This window comes from Balaenoptera ricei, chromosome 13 (assembly GCF_028023285.1).
Source record: "Balaenoptera ricei isolate mBalRic1 chromosome 13, mBalRic1.hap2, whole genome shotgun sequence".
NCBI lineage: Eukaryota > Metazoa > Chordata > Mammalia > Artiodactyla > Balaenopteridae > Balaenoptera > Balaenoptera ricei.
Window position 1 is genome coordinate 73,495,067 of NC_082651.1, and position 19,703 is coordinate 73,514,769.

Consider the following 19,703-nt stretch of genomic DNA (forward strand, 5'->3'; position numbering starts at 1 on the left):
CAATGATTTAAAATCTTTTCTCTGCCCTAAAACAGTCTCCCTAAATCCATTTCTTAACTCTAATTTTGGTTGACTTAAAAGAACTCCCACCAGACAAAGACATCACAAGAAAAAGAAAACTATCTCTTATAGACATAAAAAATCCTCAAAAAAAAAAAAAAATACTAGCTGACTGAATCCAGCAACATACAAAAAAGATTATATACCAAGTGGGATTTATTCCAAGAATGCAAGGTTGGTTTAACATCCAAAAATCAATTAATGTAATACAGCATGTCTATAGAATAAAGGGAAAAAAAACACAGGATCATCTCAGTAGACATAGAAAAGATATTTGACAGAATTCAACACCCTTTCATGATAAAAACTTTCAGTAACTTAGGAGTAGAAGTTGTTAAACAGCAACTTGGTAAATGGCATCTATGAAAAACCCACAGCTAACATCATACTTAATAGTGAAAGGGTGAATGCTTTTCCCTTTAAATCAGGAACAAGACAACAAAGTCCACTCTCACCACTTCGATTCAACTTTGTACTGGAGGCTCCAGCCAGGGCACTTAGGCAACAAAAAGACATAAAAAGCACCCATATGAGAAAGTAAGTAGGAAAACTCTCTCTACTTGCAGACGACATGATCTTGAATTTTAAAAGATTCTAAAGAATCTACTAAAAAACTAGTGAACAAAAAGTTTGGCAAGATTTCAGGGTACAACTGCAACTCAAATAAATTGTATATCTACACACTAGCAAAGAACAATCTGAAAATGAAGTTTAAAAAAATTCCATTCACAGTAGCATTAAAAAGAATAAAATATTTAGTAATAAATTTAATAAATGAAGCACAAAACTTGTACTTTAAAAACTAAAAAACATTGTTCAAAGTAAAGAAGGCCTAAATAAATGAAAATATATTCCATGTTCATGGATTGAAAGATAAATTGTTAAGGTGAAAATATTCCCCAAATTGATCTATATTTTCATTGCAATCTCTATCAAAATCCTACTTGGTTCTTTTGTAAAAACTGACAAGCCAATCCTAAAACTCATATGGAAATGTGAGGAACCCAGAACTGCCAAAACAACCTTGAAATGAAGAACAAAGCTAGAGGAGTCACACTTTCTGATTTCAAGACATACTACAATGCTACAGTAATCAAGACACTGTAGTACTGACATCAGGATAAATATACAGTTCAGTGGAATTGATTAAGAGTTCAGAAACAGGGGCTTCCCTGGTGGCGCAGTGGTTGAGAATCTGCCTGCCAATGCAGCGGACACGGGTTCGAGCCCTAGTCTGGGAAGATCCCACATGCCACGGAGCAACTGGGCCCGTGAGCCACAACTACTGAGCCTGCGCGTCTGGAGCCTGTGCTCTGCAACAAGAGAGGCCGCGACAGTGAGAGGCCCGCGCACCGCGATGAAGAGTGGTCCCCACTCGCCACAACTAGAGAAAGCCCTTGCACAGAAATGAAGACCCAACACAGCCAAAAATAAATTAATTAATTAATTAATAAAAAAAAATAGTTACCACTCTTTAAAAAAAAAAAAAAAAAAAAAAAAGAGTTCAGAAACAAACTCTCATATTTAGTGATTTTTAACAGGGTGTCAGGATAATTCATTGAGGGAAAGAATAGTCTTTTCAACAAATGGTGCTGGAGCAACTGGATATCCACGTGCAAAAGAATAAGAATGGACCACTATCATACCATATACAAAAAATAACTCAAAATGAATTACAGAACTATGATCTAAATGTAATAGCTCCAACTACAGAGCTCTTAGAAGATAACAGGAGTAAATCTTTGAGACTTTGTGATTAGGCAATGGTTTCTTAGATACGACACCAAAAGCATAAGCAACAGAAGAAAAAATAGTTAAACTGGACTTCTACTTTTGTGCCTCAAAGAACACCATAAAGAAAGAAAAAGATAACCCACAGATTAAAAATATTTGTAAATATCTGATAAAGGACTTGTATCAGAATATATAAAGAACAACAATAAAAACAACCCAATTGAAAAATAGCAAATATTTGAATAGAAATTTCTCCAAATAAGATACAGAAATGACCAAGAAGCAGATGAAAAGATGCTTAACATCATTACTTATTAAGGGAATACAAATCAAAGCCACAATGAGACATTACTTCATATCCTAGGATGGCTAAAATGAAAAACATATAGATAATAACAAATGCTGATGAGGATGTGGAGAAACTGAAACTCTCATACATCGCTGGTGAGGATGTATATGAAACCCAGAGTTACCGGAGGATCCAGCAATTCTACTCTTAGGTATAACCTTATCCAAGAGAAATGAAAACATCTATTCACATAAAAACTTGTACACAAATGTTTATAGCAGTGCTATTCATAATAACCAAAAAACGGGAAACAACCTAAACGTCTATCAACTGATGTATGAATGAACAAAATGTGGTATATCCATGTAATGAAATATTTCTTGGCCATAAAAAGGAATGAAATTCTGATATATATACTAAAACATAAATGAACCTGGGGAACATTATGCTAAGTGAAAGAAGCCAGTCAAAAAATACCACATACTGTATATGATTCTATTTATATGAAATGTCCATAATAGGCACATGTATAGAGACAGAAAGTAGATTAGTGGTTGCCAAGTACTGGAGGGTTTGGGGGAAATGGGGAGTGACCGTTAATGAGTTTGGGAATTTTGGGGGGATTGATGTAAGTGTTCTAAAATTGATTGTGAGAATCAAACAATTCTGTGACTACATTAAAAACAGTGAATTGTGCAACTTCACTTGGTGAAGTGCATAGTATGTATCTTAATAAAGCTGGTAAAATAAAAGTACTTCCAAGCTAAAGAAAGTTCTCCTGAGCTAATGCACCCTGTTTAATAAGATGGGAAAAACCAGATCATGATACACACAACTCTCATGGGCTCTGCTGTCCTAACGTCATTTCTCCATGTCACCTTGGATATTTGAAATATTTGAGACTTTCACTGCATTTTAATTTGAGTATATTTACATTTGTTTTGTACTTGGACAAACAAGTACTTTCTCAGTTGATTTTATAACAATTCTGTCAAGAAGACAGAACAAATATTAATAGCCACTTCTTCAATGAGGAAAATGAAATTTAAGGAGATCAGGTAACTTGTCTAAAGTCACATAACTAGTGTGAGATGAGATGTGTGTATATATTTACGCAAGCAGTAAATGTGCATGTCTGAACCTCTTCCCTAGTGCTGGCTGGATATACTATTTCTTTTTTCAGAAAACTCATGTCAGAAAGAATCATCTTATTACAGCTCAGAATTTATTATACTTTTAGCTAACATACTAAACTGAGCTGGGATTGGAAGAAACTGGGCAGCTGGACCACAAGTTCCAAAGTGTAGAAAATGGAGTGCTTTTTATCAATCAAATTTGCATGCTGTGGAAGGAGGCAAAATACTGCATTCTAACAAAATGCTGAGCTTCCATTCAAACTGAAGAAAAAAATATTTTAGAAACCAATCAATATTAATTATCAATACTTATTTGCCTTAATCAACCACAGCTACCATCTGGGTGAAGCCACAAATCTTGGTGTGAGATTTGAAGGAGTGAGAAGGGAAGGCTGTGGTTATGAATAAAGCGGCTCCAGATGAACTTGCTTTTACGGTGGGTTGTGCAGAAACGTGAGCGGGAGGGGATGGGATTGACAAGAGTTACATTTCACTAGCTAAGGCACAGAGAGCAAGGGAATGGAATTTAGAGAGATGGAGAGTCCCAGAAAACACAGCCTTGAAAACACAATCGATTCTTTAGGATTAAAAAAAAAAAAAAATCACACAACATAATGAAATCCCTATTTGATGCTGAGACAAATTTATAGAAGCTCTTCAGAAAAGTGCATGATAAAAATGGCTGGCAGTGGTCTTTGAGGAGCAATGACCAATTACTTCTTCACCTGCTGGGGATACATGTGAATCTTCGAACCCTATGGAGTTTACCACTACCTCTATAAGAGGACATTTTCCATGGACAGAGAAAAGAATAATATTATAAATAAAATAATTTACTGTGTAACTTGTACTTATCAATGCATAAAAGTGCATATGCATTGAGATGCACAAAAGTGTCTTTTTAGGTATTTTTGCACGTTTTTTGTGTCTGCCCAATTAAATTTTATGTTTCTCAGTTCTGGAATATTCTCTTCCCTCTTTAACATATTCCAGAACTCCTGAAAAAGAACGTTATAGACTGTTAATAACTTCTACTGCCTGCCAAATTACACTGATTGGCAGACGGTGATAGGTATATAATTTTAGCAAAGGAAAAGACTAAAATGTAGAACTTCACATCAAATGTGAAAATGGAGAAAAAATCCAAATAGGTATACTTCCGTTGCTTTTTCTCTTTAATATCTCAGTAGGAAATGGCTAATGTCTTGCCTCTGGTCTCCTTTCACTGGGGGTAAGCTGTAGAGGAAGCAAGTGGGCAGACTTAAGAAGTCAAAAGAGAGACAACTGTATGACAGATGAGAAATGTCTGAAAATTACTCCATAAATCAGCAACAAACTGATGTAATCACAAAGACAGGGTACATGAGCTTCCAGATAGCTGAAGGAGGAAAACACCTTTTCTATGGGGGAGAAGCAGGGTGTGTGAGCTAGAGAATACCAGGCAGATACTACTTCAGGATAAGGGAAGGGGAACAATACTTACAAAATAGGACTGCAAAAGACTGTATCACTCTTAAGCAAAATTAGCTTGATAAGACCCCAGGAACACAACAGATGCTCAATAAATGCATACTGAGTGGAATATTTCTTTCAAAGTGCCATATTCTCTCCATCACTGTAGAAGTAGACATTATGTCCCTAGAAATATTACTGAGTATTATTGCTAAACAGACAATGGGTTATCATTAGAAGTTTTTGTACTAATTTTCTTAACAAACTGCAGGTCTTAGTTTTCTAGGCCCAAATTTTACATGAGGGGCAAGCTGACTTTGGGTATGGCTCTCCTGTGACTGATGGATTTGACATGTGAGTGTGTCTGATGCTGGAAGAGTCAGTTAGTGGCTACAACACTCAAACCATGATGTTCTAGTTTGGATTTCTGTGCATGTACATTGGACAGCTGATCATATCTAAGCAACCATATGACTGTTTCCATATTCTGGACGTGGATGACTTCCCTATTCAAACCCAAATGCCTCTAGAAATGAGCGAGCTGGGCCAGTGTAAGGCAATAGGGTGTACTGTAACCAAATGGAGAACACATGTCCATCTAAAAGTAGAGGCCATCACTCAGCTCCAGCTGACTAATGACAAAAGTTTTGCTTATGGGCAGGAGCAGACACAGAACTGTTTCTTGAAGAAGATCTGGGATTATTCAACACTGCTGTGGAGGTCATACTTCTAGGGGACGATACTAATGTCTTCTAAGTTTACACAAAAGGAGCTCAGTCATACCACCTGTTCCTTTGGTTTCTAAACAACAGGGTTCTCATTCAGCCAATACCTCACAGGTCCTCCTTTCAGCCCTTAGTCACAGACCATAACAATCCGATGGGCAACTCTCCCATCCTCCCCCCACAAAATAAAACCGAACCCAACAGAAAAGAGAACGAATATTTATGGAGAATGTTCTTTCCATCTATTCATCTAGGCTAATGTTTTCAAAACTCAGGAGTTCTTGGATTCTCTGTGAATATTTTTTAACCGTCTGTGTTCACTATAACGCTTGTCTTAAAAGAATAACATAAGCATATGGGTCACCTGGATGGCAGCTTAGGAGCCGAGTGCTGGCAGGCAATCTCTGTTTCTGCACATGGGGTTAGTTAACATGCAACCCACTGTCTCCTGAACTGGGGTTCCCAGATCTATTCCTACGTGTTCCTACACGTTTGGGGGTTTCTCAAAATCAATCAGTAGTCCTCTAAGCACCCAGGTTCCAGCTGGGTGTCAAACTCACCTCTGAAAACTGCTTTTGCTGAGGTGTATTTTAATATTTTGCTTTTGCTTTTTATTGAGAAGAGTAGCCAGAGGAAATCTGTTTCCGCATTTAAGGGATTAAAGCAACTAAGGATAGGATCTATTGTGTCATCCAGCGCTCTCTTTTCAAGCTTCCATACGAGCAGAGTATTGCCCTGTTCAGCAGGCTTCTTGTCTCTAAAAATAAGAACTGCAGATCTGATTCTATCTCCTTTTTCACTTTGATGGCCAGGACGCTGGGGGCCTAACTTGACATTTAACTCCAACAATTAAACAGACAGATGCTATGGCCTGCATACCTGTAGGCACTTTCTTTTTGCTTTTCATTTTCAACTTTTACATACAACTCTACGGTTCTGATTCTCTTTTCTCATTAATATTTTACCACTATGTTATTGTATCTGTTCTCAGTGTAAAGTTGCCTCAAATCCTTTGTGCATAAGCAAGGCTTTCTATATATATATATATATTTTAAAGCCATATATATATGGCTTTTTAAAATATGTATATATAAAATAGACCTCTGCTCGTCTGGGCAATGATAATGAATTTTTGATATGTAATATCCTCTAATGGTGACCTTATGACAACAGTATGATTTTCCCAGGGCACCAGTTGCCAAATAAACAAACAAACACATACACTTACACACGAATATGTGTATGTGTGGAGGGGAGGTGTGTGTATGTATGTGACAAAAAAAGTGAAATACAGGCTTTGAGACAGAATTCCATAAACACTATTCTGTGGGATTTTGAATCTTCAGAGTACTGTAGTTTCTAGTCTCATCTACAATGACTAGGATAGAAATAGACACACTATAGCAGGACACGAAATAAAGCAAAGATCACCCAACCAATTTATGGTGGCAAGAAAGAGGCAAACACCAGAAATCCTGTGACTGCTTTGTCATCTCAACATTTTCTCACAGCTGAAGGCAAGTCCTGTTCCTGAAGTCAGGGCTCTATAAATGGGGGCAAGGCCACTGAGGTGGCGGGGGGCAGTTATCAGCTGTCCAAACCGTATCACACTGGGGAGAGATGTAAAGTTAATGTCCTGATGAGAAAGTCATGACACTTGGGTTTCTATAATCAAGAAGCAAGGAAAGAAGAAAGGAACTCCTCTTCCTCACCCAGAGGATACAACGGCAAACTGTATTACTAGAGGTGATATTTCCTGGGGACAAGAGACTTAAGATTAAAGTGTAGGGCAGTAAAAGATGGCAAATTCCCATAAAGTAAGCCCTCTATGGGCTGATAATTAACAGCCACTCTAGAGGGAACTAAGATGATATGAATCAGATCACTTGCTCACTCACCCACCCAACTACCCATCAGAACCTGAGTGCACTCTGAGAGGCAGGCAATGTGCTAATAACACAGACACAAGGATAGATTCTCTGTTCTCTGGCAGTTCAGATTCTAGCATGAGAGACAGACGTGCAGAGGGATGAATACTGGAAGGAAGCACATCTGAGATGCTGGAAGCCCAGGACAAGGACCAACTACTTCTGTCTCAATGGTACAAGTTAAATATTCACAAAATGTCACCTACAATCAATTCACTTCAGCAGTACCAGAGGCTTGGCCATTTGCTGGTGGTTAACAGACATTACTACCGGCTGGATAATAATACGGGTGGAGAGAAGCACTGAGAAGAGATTTATGCACGTGGAACTTTTCCTGCACTTCTCCCTGCATGCCTGTATTTATAAAGGTCTTTAAGTCAGGAGGCTCCCCTCACCTTCTCCATCCCCCTGCAATGTCCAGAACAGCATCTTTGGATATGAACAGGAGGTGGGCACACAAAATTATAAAGACTATTTGCTCTTGAGGCACAATTTCAAGTGCTTCACATATAAAACCTCATTTAATTTACTGTTATTCACTCCATTTGACAGATGTGGCAACTGAGGCCCAGGGAGACCAAGGGATGCCCAAAGTTACACAGCTACTAAATGGAGGAACTAGTTTTCAAACTGAAGTCATTTAGTTGTAGTCTATGTTCTTTTTTAACCACAAAGCCATACTACAAGTGTTTCTTCAAAGCAAAGCAAAGCAAAACAAAACAAAATATGCAGCCACTGGACTAAATACTACAGGACTCGGTGAAACAGGTCTGGACTTTAATATAACCTTTTCTTGTGGGGGAGGGGCAGCTTGGGAGGAGGGCAGAAAAGCTTCTGAACCCCGATTTCTTGTAGGCAGCAAATATGGACGCTTCTATATGCGTAATTTTGTTATATTTGTCCAAATCCAAAATCATTTTCCCTGTGTGTCTAGGTGTTGACTAAACAATGTCCTCTAAAATTACTGACATTTCACTTGCTTGAGTTTATTCTTTGTTTTTCTTCTGAAAATTCTGATGGAGGGACATGTTTTAGGCTCTCCTCCCTTCTAGCATCTAAATTCAATAAATGCCAGGTCATCACACACCAAGGGAGAAAGGTGGATTCTATTTGAAGTAATCTTACGACTGAAGGATTGTTTTTCTGGTCCACAAGCTTCCAGCTCCAACTAGGCCAATATAATGGCCTCTAAGTAGGAAAACGCTAAACTAGAGGAACAGTGTCTTTTCTCTTTCAAATTGTGGACACTCCAATGTGGTGTTAGTTACAAAGATTACCTCTGACAATAATGCAATGAGATCTTGAATGACAGGAGGGAGATGACCACATTTTCCATGATCCTTTTCTTGCAATCCTAAAATTTCTGAACTACTGAAACACAGCAGAATATGATGGCTACATGCAGTCTGTGATTACACTTCCAAAATGCTCCTTCTAATGGATGGAATGATGATTCCTTTCCTTTCTCTACTGCCTAGTGGGATCTTAAACAAATATTCTGAGTTTCATCAAGTCCCTGAGTATATTCTCTGCCTTTTAAAAGACAGAAACAGCTAGATTGAACCCTCCCTCCTCCTCCTGCACAAATGTACACTCTCTGAGAACAAGAGAAACCCCACGTACCATTAACACATTCAAAGACATCACAGCACTTTCCAGGTGTCCCATCTCCACGAGAGACTATGCGGGGAGTGGATCCCACCTCACACACGGGGAAACCACATAAGCCAGAGAGACACTCGCATCTGAAACCAAAGAAAAGGGAAGGAAAACCCCATGAATAAACAACAACACAGAAGTCGGGAGACCACAGACAAAGTGGCTGTGGAAAACTATTCACCCCTCTCTATGACACTGTCCTGTTTATCTGGTGTCGCTGGGGAATGGGGAGCGTGTCCTAACATAACTGGCATTCCAGATAACTAAGGCTCATCTCCTCAGTATACGCCCAGATATTTAACGTTAACCATTTTGACAGAAATATTCCTAAAATGCATTACTTCATTTCTTACTTAACCAGACTGGTATTGAGCATAACAAACATTTTCTTGATGACTCAGGGCCATCTTTACATGCATACATTATCCTGTTACTCCAGACATCAGTGATGATTGCACGGTCTGACACAGAATGATCCTCCTGCGTTAAATGATTCTATGTTGCTGCTTGGCTGCTGTTGACCTTTAGGTGTTTTTCAGCAAATTTTCTGACTCTTCTTTCAACTAATAGGTTATTAGTGTTGGCTTTTTTTTTTTTTTTTGTAATCTGTGTGATTGTGTCTAGTAGCATCCTCCTCTGGAGCTACATTAATTAATTTATAATTGTGTATAATAAAAGAAATAGACTCTGATTGAAGACCGAGGAGCTTTGTAAATAAAGGGCATAAGCTTTAGCAAATGGAGTTTGTGACAGCTATCTGGAAGCTGAAGGTCTTAATGTTTTGGACCTTCTAGGCTGCATGTGTGCACTTCTCTGAATGCAAACTACCTCTGTTGGCTCTCACCCTTAACTTCAACTCCGCTGCAAAACTTGCCTGGCCATAGGAAAAGAAGAGGCAGGTAAATATAAGAGGAGAAAAAGATATTGTCAACTGCCTGATGTTGATGTGTTATAATGAAATAAGAGGCAGGAAATGAGAAGCTCAGGGCAGCAGGGTGTCACAGGATGTAAATGTAATACAAGGAAGGAGCAGCTAGACTCTGCCCTGGGACTCCCCTGGCAATGGAAGCGTGGGTCAGAGGGTAGAGAGGATGACTAAGGGAGTTCCCAGGTTGGCAGGAGTGAAAGGAAGACATCCTAAAAAGAGACATCCTTGCCGGAAGTATGTGGGTATTTATGTACCAGAGAGGACAAGATCAGGGGAGGGTAACATTCCCAGCAGGGAAGAACCATTAGCACATTAATTCTGTTTTTTCCCTCTTCTTATTTGTTTTGTTCTCCTATTTTTCTTTGGATCTTTCATAAATTAAAATATGATTGTTGTCCACAAGTACTTCCATAATCAGGCCTAGAGGTTTAATGACATTTATAGTTAACTGTGGAACTAAAAAGGAAATGAATTAAGTTAAAATTTGCACCAAACACCATTAAAGCCACTGGAAAGGTGTGAATATCCCCTCTCAGGCTTCTTCCATGTGGGGAGATGGTTATATATGGATTATATTGGAGAAGAGGGTGTTAGGTAATTAAAGTTTTGCTGCAATGGTATTTCTGACTATGGTTTAAAATAAATGTTTGGCTGTTTTGTGTGAGCAAAGCTGGGAGCTCTTGATTCATAATCTCTATTCCTACCGGACAATCACCTTCTATAGCTGAGTAAATATGAACTGAGCTTTTAGTCCCTGGTTAAGGTTATCCCACAGTCTCTCATTTGTATGTGCCTAGGCACTGCAGTTTTAAGCAGATGATCATATCCCTGTGACATTACAGTAACAATAGCTCATTTACATTTATTGCACTTCATACTCTGTACAACTTAAACTCTTCAGTTTACAGATTAATGGGGGTAGAGTACTGAGAGGCCCCACCCTGATCGCAATATCTGGACGTCATTACAGTGAAAGCATCCTACAAGAATAGCTGACTAACCTTTTTCCACATCTTTGGGAATTCCCCTTCTCTCCCACTGACCTGTCCTAGGAAATTACTTTAGGTTAAACACCAGGAAGCCCACGATCAACCAATAAATACCTCCTCTGATGCCTTTCAACCCTTCAGAGACCTTTCCTCAATACGTGTGTGCACTTGCGTGCCAGGCTTTCTGCTGGGCCGACAGAAATCACACCAACCTGAAAACCATGACTGAGTTTGCCTTTTTTTCCGCTTTTTACATTTGATCTATTTCCCAACATTTAAACATCTCTCTTGTTTTCTCAGAGACCCATACAGGTTGTCTCCAGCATGTTGCAGAAGATCTAAAACTGCACAACTGCCTAGTGACCCACTTAGGAAAGGAAAACCCTTTAGGTTGAATTTTTATTTCTAAACCCAGAATGATTGCACACTAAAGATCCAAGGATTCAGATGCCCTGGTTTTGGCTGGCAGGCTGGCTCCCAGCTCCTTCCCCTTCTCTACCAGCCCCTTGGCAAGCCCTCCCTACTTACTGCCACCTTTTGATTGTTCACAGCTTCCCCGAACCTGAGACTAGCAGATGTTCAAGACCATTAGCACCTTAATAAAGAAGGAACTTATGAAGGAATCAGAAAAGGTTAAAATCTGGGCTCACATCAGATATCTATCGAGCAAGTATCTATTAGGTTGAGACTTCACAAAACTGCTTTCTTTGCAGATCAAAAATAGTCAAATAGCAATTTCACAGAGTTCAACATAATACAACTCATGTGAGTTATTTTTCGACAGATACGTCTACACACACTCTCAGGTAACAAACGGGGGCCTCATCAGGACGCTTATTTGCCAAGGAAATGTATTATGTCTATACATAATAAATCAAAATCAAACAAGGCTTCCTATCCTGTATTTTCCACTAGAAGAGCCTAGAGTCTTCTTGTAGTGAGTCACTGAATTACGGAACAACTGAAGCACTCAAACAGAATCTTGCCCTCATCACCTTTTCTCTTCATTCTGATTCTTTTTTTGGTCCCTCCTCCCAATCTCCCTCTTACCCTTTACCCCAATGCCTGGATAAAGAGCAAGCAATGGAATGGAGAAAACATGTGGATTAGCGGCTGAGGAAATGGACTGACATGAGTAAATCGATGTCCACACTTACCCCTCACTTCTAAAACCTTCCCTCCTCCAACTTCCAGCTTCCGACCTGGTCTCCTCTCACCAAAGTCTCCCCTTCTCCCAGTTCATGCCACGCCCATCCTATGGCTCAGTTCCTGTACTTCTGGAGTCAAAAACCTTCAGTTACTCTTCATTTAACTGATCAACTTCTCAGCCTAGCATTCAACACTCTCAAGTCCACAGATCTTTATTCGAATTCAATCTCGCAGTATTTCTCTTCATTCTCCTGATGCTACAGTCACCTTCTATTCTCCAGACAAGCCCTCCCTTTGCTGTCTTTCCACTGCTCACCCTACTGTCTCCTGAACATTCCTTATCTAGCCCTCATCTCCAGCTGTCTGTCTAGATACCATCTGTCTTTCCAGGCCAACCTCAGATAATAGCTCCTCTCTGAAACCCTGAATACCACACTTCTCTTAGGACACCTGGAGCAGAAGTGCTAAGGGTTTTTAAAGAAAACAAATAAATAACAGTTTTACTGAGATACAATTCACATACTGTAAAATTCACCCTTTTAAAGTATACAATTCAATGGTCTTTATATTCCCAGGGTTGTGCTACCATCACCGCTACCTAATTTTAGAACATTTTCATCATCTCATAAAGAAACCCTGTACTTCCCATTTCTCCTCTCCCAGCCCCTGGCAACCACGAATCTCTGTTCTTTCTCTATGGACCTACCTATTTTGGTCAGTTCACATAAACAGAATCATGGGCTAAGGGCTTTTTAACCTCCAACAAGAAGCAACTTGTATTTACCATTTGCCTGAAAAATCAAGCATTTAATGTTATCCTCAGTATTAAGATAATCATCAATCAAGGTACCAAACTAATAAATGTCTGCATAATGTAATCACAGCTGCAGCCAGGTAGGCTGGTGAAGCTGTCTTTTTTTCTCTCTCCAGCAGGTAATGGATTCAGCTTAGTGGGCATGTGGGTGGCTGAGTACAAAGACGAACAGCACTCAGAAAAACCATCTAAGCCCCTAGAGGGCACTCCCCTCCTTAGGAGGCCCATGCTGGCTGCTCTGCGGGCTCAGAGGCAGTGCACACTCATGCATTCCCTTCCGGCCGTTTGTTTCCTGGTCTATACAGACAGTCCCAGAGTCCTAGCACAGCTTACAGGGTGCTCCCAAGTCTAGGCTCTACTGCTCCTCTAGCTTCCACATTCTACTGGCCCCTCTACATGCTCCTGCACACGTGAGTAACAACGGCAATCTGCCATTCACTGAACCCCTACACCCACTCCCGTCACTCAGTGCCACAAGCTCAGCGTCCACTCCGCCTCAAATCCCTGCCTCTCTTGTACCCCAGGTGAATTCCACACAGCCTTAAGGCCACGGCCCTACAAGGCTTTCTCCGACCAAAGAAGCAACCAGGATTAGTTTTCTCTCCTCTTGGAGTGGACCTGTTCCTCCTATGAAGTCAAAATCCTACTGTTTCTCCTGTGAATTCCCCTAGTGCAGGGGCATGTCTTATTTGTCTTGTAAATGAAAAAATGAATGACATGAAGACATCCAAACAATAATCTAGAATAAACATTTTTTTTTTCATGGCTAGTAAGTCAGAGGTTAGGCCATGCATTGTTTTTACAGTTTTTATGTTTATAAATTTTAAACTCAGGGCTAATTGGTGCAGTGCTTTTCAAAATCAGTCTGTGGAGGGAAAGACTATGGAATTTGTTTAGAATGCAGATTCCAAGGTACCACAGTCAAGGACTGTTTCTCAGAGTCTGGGGCAGGGCTCCAGAATCTGCCTGTATAATAAGCTCTCCAGGAGACTCCACTGGAGGGAATCTGGGACCCACTTTCTGAACAACTTGCTCCTAAAGGTGCAGTGTCTCAATCATCACAGTTTAATTTGTACTTTCCATTGGAAAAAGCTGTGTACAACTAGTTTTATCATTTTAATTAGTAGCACATTTTTATTAGTAGCACTTGCTCCTGCCTGAATACAGTTGCCTATGAGTGAGAGACACATAGAGCGAAGAAAACAGTAACTTTATTTACTATCCAATACCATCCATCATCCACCAGAAAATGGATGACTGCTAGCAAGCCACTTAAACTCTGGGATGCTCAGTTTTCTTGTCCATAAAACAAGATGGTTGGACCTTAATGAGCTTTCTCCAAACTATAAAATCCTGTGATTCTATTACTGTCATTCCCATCACTGCCACAGTCTGATTCCAGCTCATCCCCTTCCGCGGCTTCTCCTCGCCTGCACTCTGTCCTTGGAGCACATCACCATCTCGCCCTTCCACACCCACCTCCTCCTTACCAAGCACCTCAACCTTCAGGCCTGGCTCAACATGGGCCTTGTCTCTGACGTTGTGTTGTTTTGTTTTGTTTTTTGTTTTGTTTTGTTTTGTTTTGGAGGGGAATGCAGGAAAAGAAACAATATACTCAACAAGTTGAAGAATCAATAGTTTGTTTCACCAGAGTGACTAGAGAAACTGTAAAGGATGCTAAACGATAGGGAGTTAGAAGAAGACACCGTGGGGCGAGGAATCCTCTTTGCCACTCCCACCACCACTCAGCAAAGCAGCAAACTGTCAGCCTCCTCATCTTCCCCAAGCAGATCCTTATTCCCTGCCCCTTCCTGGGGGGAAAACGACTCAGTGAGGCCCCTGCAAACATGTCTCCCAACCCTGCATTTATTCCACATCCAAACTGAGTGTTGAGCCCTTTGAAAGGGGAGAAACACTGTCTATAAATCAAAAACAACTCTATTCAGGTGGGAAGGAAGGCTCCCTTCACACAAGAATGAATGTGGAATTAAAAGGGCAAAGCATGTGTACTACTAGGATTCCACACAGGGTAACAATGAAACTGTCAGCAAAGGAAGTTACAATGACACATAAAACATATTCTTATCCTATAAAAAGTATTTTCAACTTTAATTAAATCTGATGTACTATCTTTCTACGGATTAAATTTCTTACCTCTTTCTAGGTATGGGTAAGATTAAAAAAGAAAAGAAGACTGCAAATTAAACATCCAAAAAGAAATGGGTTTCCCACCTCAATGGGTTTCCATCAACTATCCTGATGGAAAACTGCACTCCTCCCTACGGAAGTTTCTTAGGACCACCATGTTTCTCCTGCCTCATTATAAGATTTACTGCTAAGTAACAAACCCTCCTTCACCCTTTCTCCTGCTCATTCCTCCTGTGATGCCTTACATTTCCACCACCCAGGGGGTTAGGCACGTGCCTTAGTTGCAGCAGCAAGCACACGACCCAGCTCTAAGGATCACACGTGCCTCCTTCCAGAAGCCTCCCTGCTCCTCTTTTCACCTGTAAAACCAGAAACCCCATGTTCTTCACCACTTTCCCTTCAGAGACAACAGCAAACTCACTCTGCATTTTTGGTTGCTGTTGTCATGTTTTGCTTTTTTCTGCGGGGAGCAACTGAAGGATATGCTCCAGTATAGGGACGGTATCAATTGAGGGCAAGTAGGTAAGATATTCCTCTGCATTTCTTACTACGCAGTATTGGCAATAATGATAAGGTCCACTGCAAGCCCTTAATGACGTAGTCATTTTAGCTGCCCTCTTCCCAGCTTTCTCAAGGAGCAGATGATTATGGCTGGATCCTCAAGGCTGGCCTATGGCTCAGGAAACTTATCCTTAGGTGCTAAGTTTGAGAGAAAAGTGGTATAAACTGTAAGAAAATAGAGGCAGTGGGCCCGCATGGTTCCTGGAAGATCTATAAACTATCTTTCAGAGTCAAGCCCCACAGTAAGCAGGTGAGGTCAGGAGAAAGCAAGGGCACTTCACCTCGGGTACCGCCTCCACGTGACTGCTTAAAGAAGAGGAGAGTTGGGGCAGTTCCCAAGAGACTCCCTCCTGCAAGGGAGCCAGAGGCACAGACACACAGCTGGGAAGCACCCCCAGGGCCCGTGCCCCTGTAGAACCGTGAGAGCTGGGATCTGGCAGGCATCCTAACTGCTCTCAGTTCAGCCCAACAAGCTGATAACAACCACGTCCCAGGACAGGTAGGCTCTCTGCCTTCACCTCCCCAGGCCCGGGGGAAAGACACTGGCGTGTGCTCCCACAGTGGGCAGGACGGCCGCAGAGGGGGACAGGAGAGGTGCATGGAGACCCAGGCGGGAAAAGCAGGAAGGAGGGGAAACCGGCACGTGGCACTCTGAGAAGGAGGAGGAGTGGGTCTGGTGGGGACAGGACCTTGTAACAGAAACACCAGGTGTTTCCATTTCAGGGCTGGATTCGCCGACCGTATTAGAAATGGATGCTTTGGAATGTGGAATCAGCTTGTTGGTGAACATGCAGTGATCCCGTAACTATCTGCCGAGTGTGTGCGTGTGGTAGGCACTCAGCCGGGTAGGGCTGGGGATACACGGGGTCCTGACCCTCCGTTTAGGAAGTCTGGTTTAGGGAGGTGTCAGATATACATAATCACACACCAGAACACAATCGGATGGGGACTATTCTGTCTCCTCCCCGGAGCACGTGATGCACAAACACTAACGACATCAGGACTGAACCTCCTATTTGAGAATCTGGACAAATCCTCCACGGCCTGGGCTGGGCGGCTAACGCTCCTTCTGCAGCCTGAGCTGGTGCTGAAAGAGCTGACTCTGAGCACACGTCCACGGGCTCCCTGTGGGCTGTCGACTCCCAGACCTCTCATCCTTGTCATCAGTGCAAAGTGCAAGGTCCTCTGGTCTCCCGTCCTCAAGGGAATGCACATCCCCACAGAGAATCGCTCTGCTTCCCAAGGACTCATCCTCCCACGCCCACTGCTCTGCCTTCCCCACCCTTTCCTCTCTCAGCATCTGATCACCATCACAGAGTACACCATCAAATCTGTCCTAACCTGGCTCGCCTGAAAACACTACTTCCTTACCGTGAGACCATGAATTTCCCCACACTCACTCTTCACCTGGGGTGGAAGGGAGGCTGACCGTCCCCAAGCTGACCACCGTGGGCTAGCCCAAGGAAAGCTGTTGCTTTCCTCCCTCATGCAGGCCCTCCCTCTCTGTGGCTTTGTCTCCTGCCCATTTCCTATGGGGGTGGAGGTTCAGAGAATGTACTCTGACATCCGGCAGTCTTAGGTTTGAGTTCTGGCCACTTAGGAGCTGTATGACCTTGGGCATCACATCACCCCTCTAAGCCTCACTTGTACCGCATGTAGGACGAGGGTGATTAAAGTACCCATATCTCACAGGACTGCTATGTGGATTAAATAAACTGATATGTGAAAAGTACCCAGGATAGTGCCTGGAATACAGAAGTCCTCAACACCTGTTAGCTATTTTATATATATCATTATTATCTGGAAGCTTACGGGTCTATGTGGAGGAAGCAGTTTCAACATCCTGACCTCGCTTGATCTTTTGGAATCCAGTGACCCTTGCTGCCCCTCCACTTCAGCCACTTTCTTTACTAGCCACAGCAATCTCAAATTTCAAGTCAGATATCCTAGTCGCTGAGCACAACAGTTCATCCTTCCTTCCAGGTCTCTCAGGCCCAAGCTCCCACCACACCAACTCTTCAACCTCCCAGAGCCATCTACTCCCAAATCTCTCCCTTTTCTTCTTAGCGTGGGCCTCATCCTGATGGTACCTCCTTAACAATACAGCCCAAACCCATGGCGTTTTACCTGAGTCACCACCTTCATGATACTTCTAAATTTCCTGCCCCTTTAACCTCCATCCATATCTTCTCTCTCGACACCAACCCCAAGTCAGTTACACCCAGAGCTGGCAAACCTGTATTCATTCAAAGGGAAGTGGGATGTTGCAGACAACTCTAGAGGGTCTGTGTCCTCTGAAGGGGCTTCACTACTCACTCCGTGCAGAAACGTAGAGTGTTGCTATACCTTTCAACTGCTCAAGAGAAGCCAGAGTTTTACGTCAAGCATCCCAGTTTTTAAATGCTGATGACTAATTTAAAGATGGCAAAAAAAAAAAAAAGGCAAATCAAAGAAAACATGTCTTGGGGTCAAATTCAGCCCAAAGGCTGCCAACTGCAAATATGCAAGCTGTTGATGACTGGTGGAGAGAAAAAAAAAAAAAGGGTACACACTCAGCAGTAGCTATTCCACCTCTTCAACACTGGAGTCCCTCACGTGTCCAAAGACTTCCATTCATCCCTAAGGATCATTCTTCCAACTAGAGGCACAAAGAGCTGATGCTGTGTGTATATGTGTGAGTAGGGGAGTGTGAGTGGGCACAGATGGGAAGTGTCCAGCAAACAAGGGGAAGTGGAGATGGAGGGAAAGACATTCCAGGAGGAGGAAAGAACCTACTCACATCTACAGGGCAAGAAAGAATAGTGTTTTAGGTTGGAGCAAATGGTTCAGCCACCAGAAGCATATTCTGTGCTGGGATTGGGACTGGAGGATACTGTGGGGAACTTGCAGGAGGCATGGCTAGTGAGATAGGCCAGAGCTGGGTAACAAGGGGCCTTGCATACCATACTAAGAAGTATCTTTAATTGAAAGCAATAAGAAAGTAATAAATATCTTGAACAAGTGATGGAGTCTTGCAAAGAGATGATTATCTAAGAAAAAAAACCAACACTGTCATGAATTCCATTTTTCTTGAATCATAAAGATAGGCAGGATTAGTCGTAATGTTTTTTATTTTTTCTTTTTCTTTTTTGTACTGAAGTGTAGTTGACTTTTTTCTTTTTTAAACATCTTTATTGGAGTATAATTGCTTTACAATGGCGTGTTAGTTTCTGCTGTATAACAAAGTGAGTCAGCTATACATATACATATCTCCCCATATCCCCTCCCTCTTCCATCTCCCTCCCATCCTCCCTATCCCACCCCTCTAGGTGGTCACAAAGCACCGAGCTGATCTCCCTGTGCTATGCAGCTGCTTCCTACTAGCTATCTATTTTATATTTGGTAGTGTATATATGTTCATGCCACTCTCTCACTTTGTCCCAGCTTACCCTTCCCCCTCCCCGTGTCCTCGAGTCCATTCTCTACATCTGTGTCTTTATTCCTGTCCTGCCCCTATGTTCTTCAGAGCCATTTTTTTTTTTTTTTTTTAGATTCCATATATATGTGTTAGCATACGGTATTTGTTTTTCTCTTTCCGACTTACTTCACTTGTATGACAGACTCTAGGTCCATCCACCTCACTACAAATAACTCAATTTTGTTTCTTTTTATGGCTGAGTAATATTCCATTGGATATATGTGTCACATCTTCTTTATCTATTCATCTGTCAGTGGACACTTAGGTTGCTTCCATGTCCTGGCTATTGTAAATAGTGCTGCAATGAACACTGTGGTACACGACTCTTTCTGAAGTATGGTTTTCTCAGGGTATATGCCCAGTAGTGGGATTGCTGGGTTGTATGGTAGTTCTACTTTTAGTTTTTTAAGGAAACTCCATACTGTTCTCCATAGTGGCTATATCAATTTACATTCCCACCAACGGTGCAAGAGGGTTCCCTTTTCTAGTGGTAATGTTTTAAGTTGTAAGACACATTAAAAGTTTAAAAATCAATGACCACAATAGCCTAGAATGCCCTTTCCTCTTTCTCCATCTAGTGAACTCTGACTCATTCTTAAAGACTGAGCTCAGAAGTCAAATCCAACAGTTTTCCAAATAGGATCTCTTTGCTCTGTGAGCTTACTGTTTTTTGC

The 19,703-nt window shown here is 41.6% G+C and overlaps 1 protein-coding gene across 1 annotated transcript in view; it reads right to left on the reverse strand.

Annotated features, from left to right (window-relative positions):
• Positions 1 to 19,703, reverse strand: part of CRIM1 (cysteine rich transmembrane BMP regulator 1) — a 205,158-nt gene that overhangs the window by 76,020 nt on the left and 109,435 nt on the right. The window contains exon 5 of the mRNA XM_059943606.1: positions 8,948 to 9,069. Coding sequence (XP_059799589.1) covers positions 8,948 to 9,069 — 122 coding nt within the window. The remainder of the gene's footprint in view (positions 1 to 8,947; positions 9,070 to 19,703) is intronic.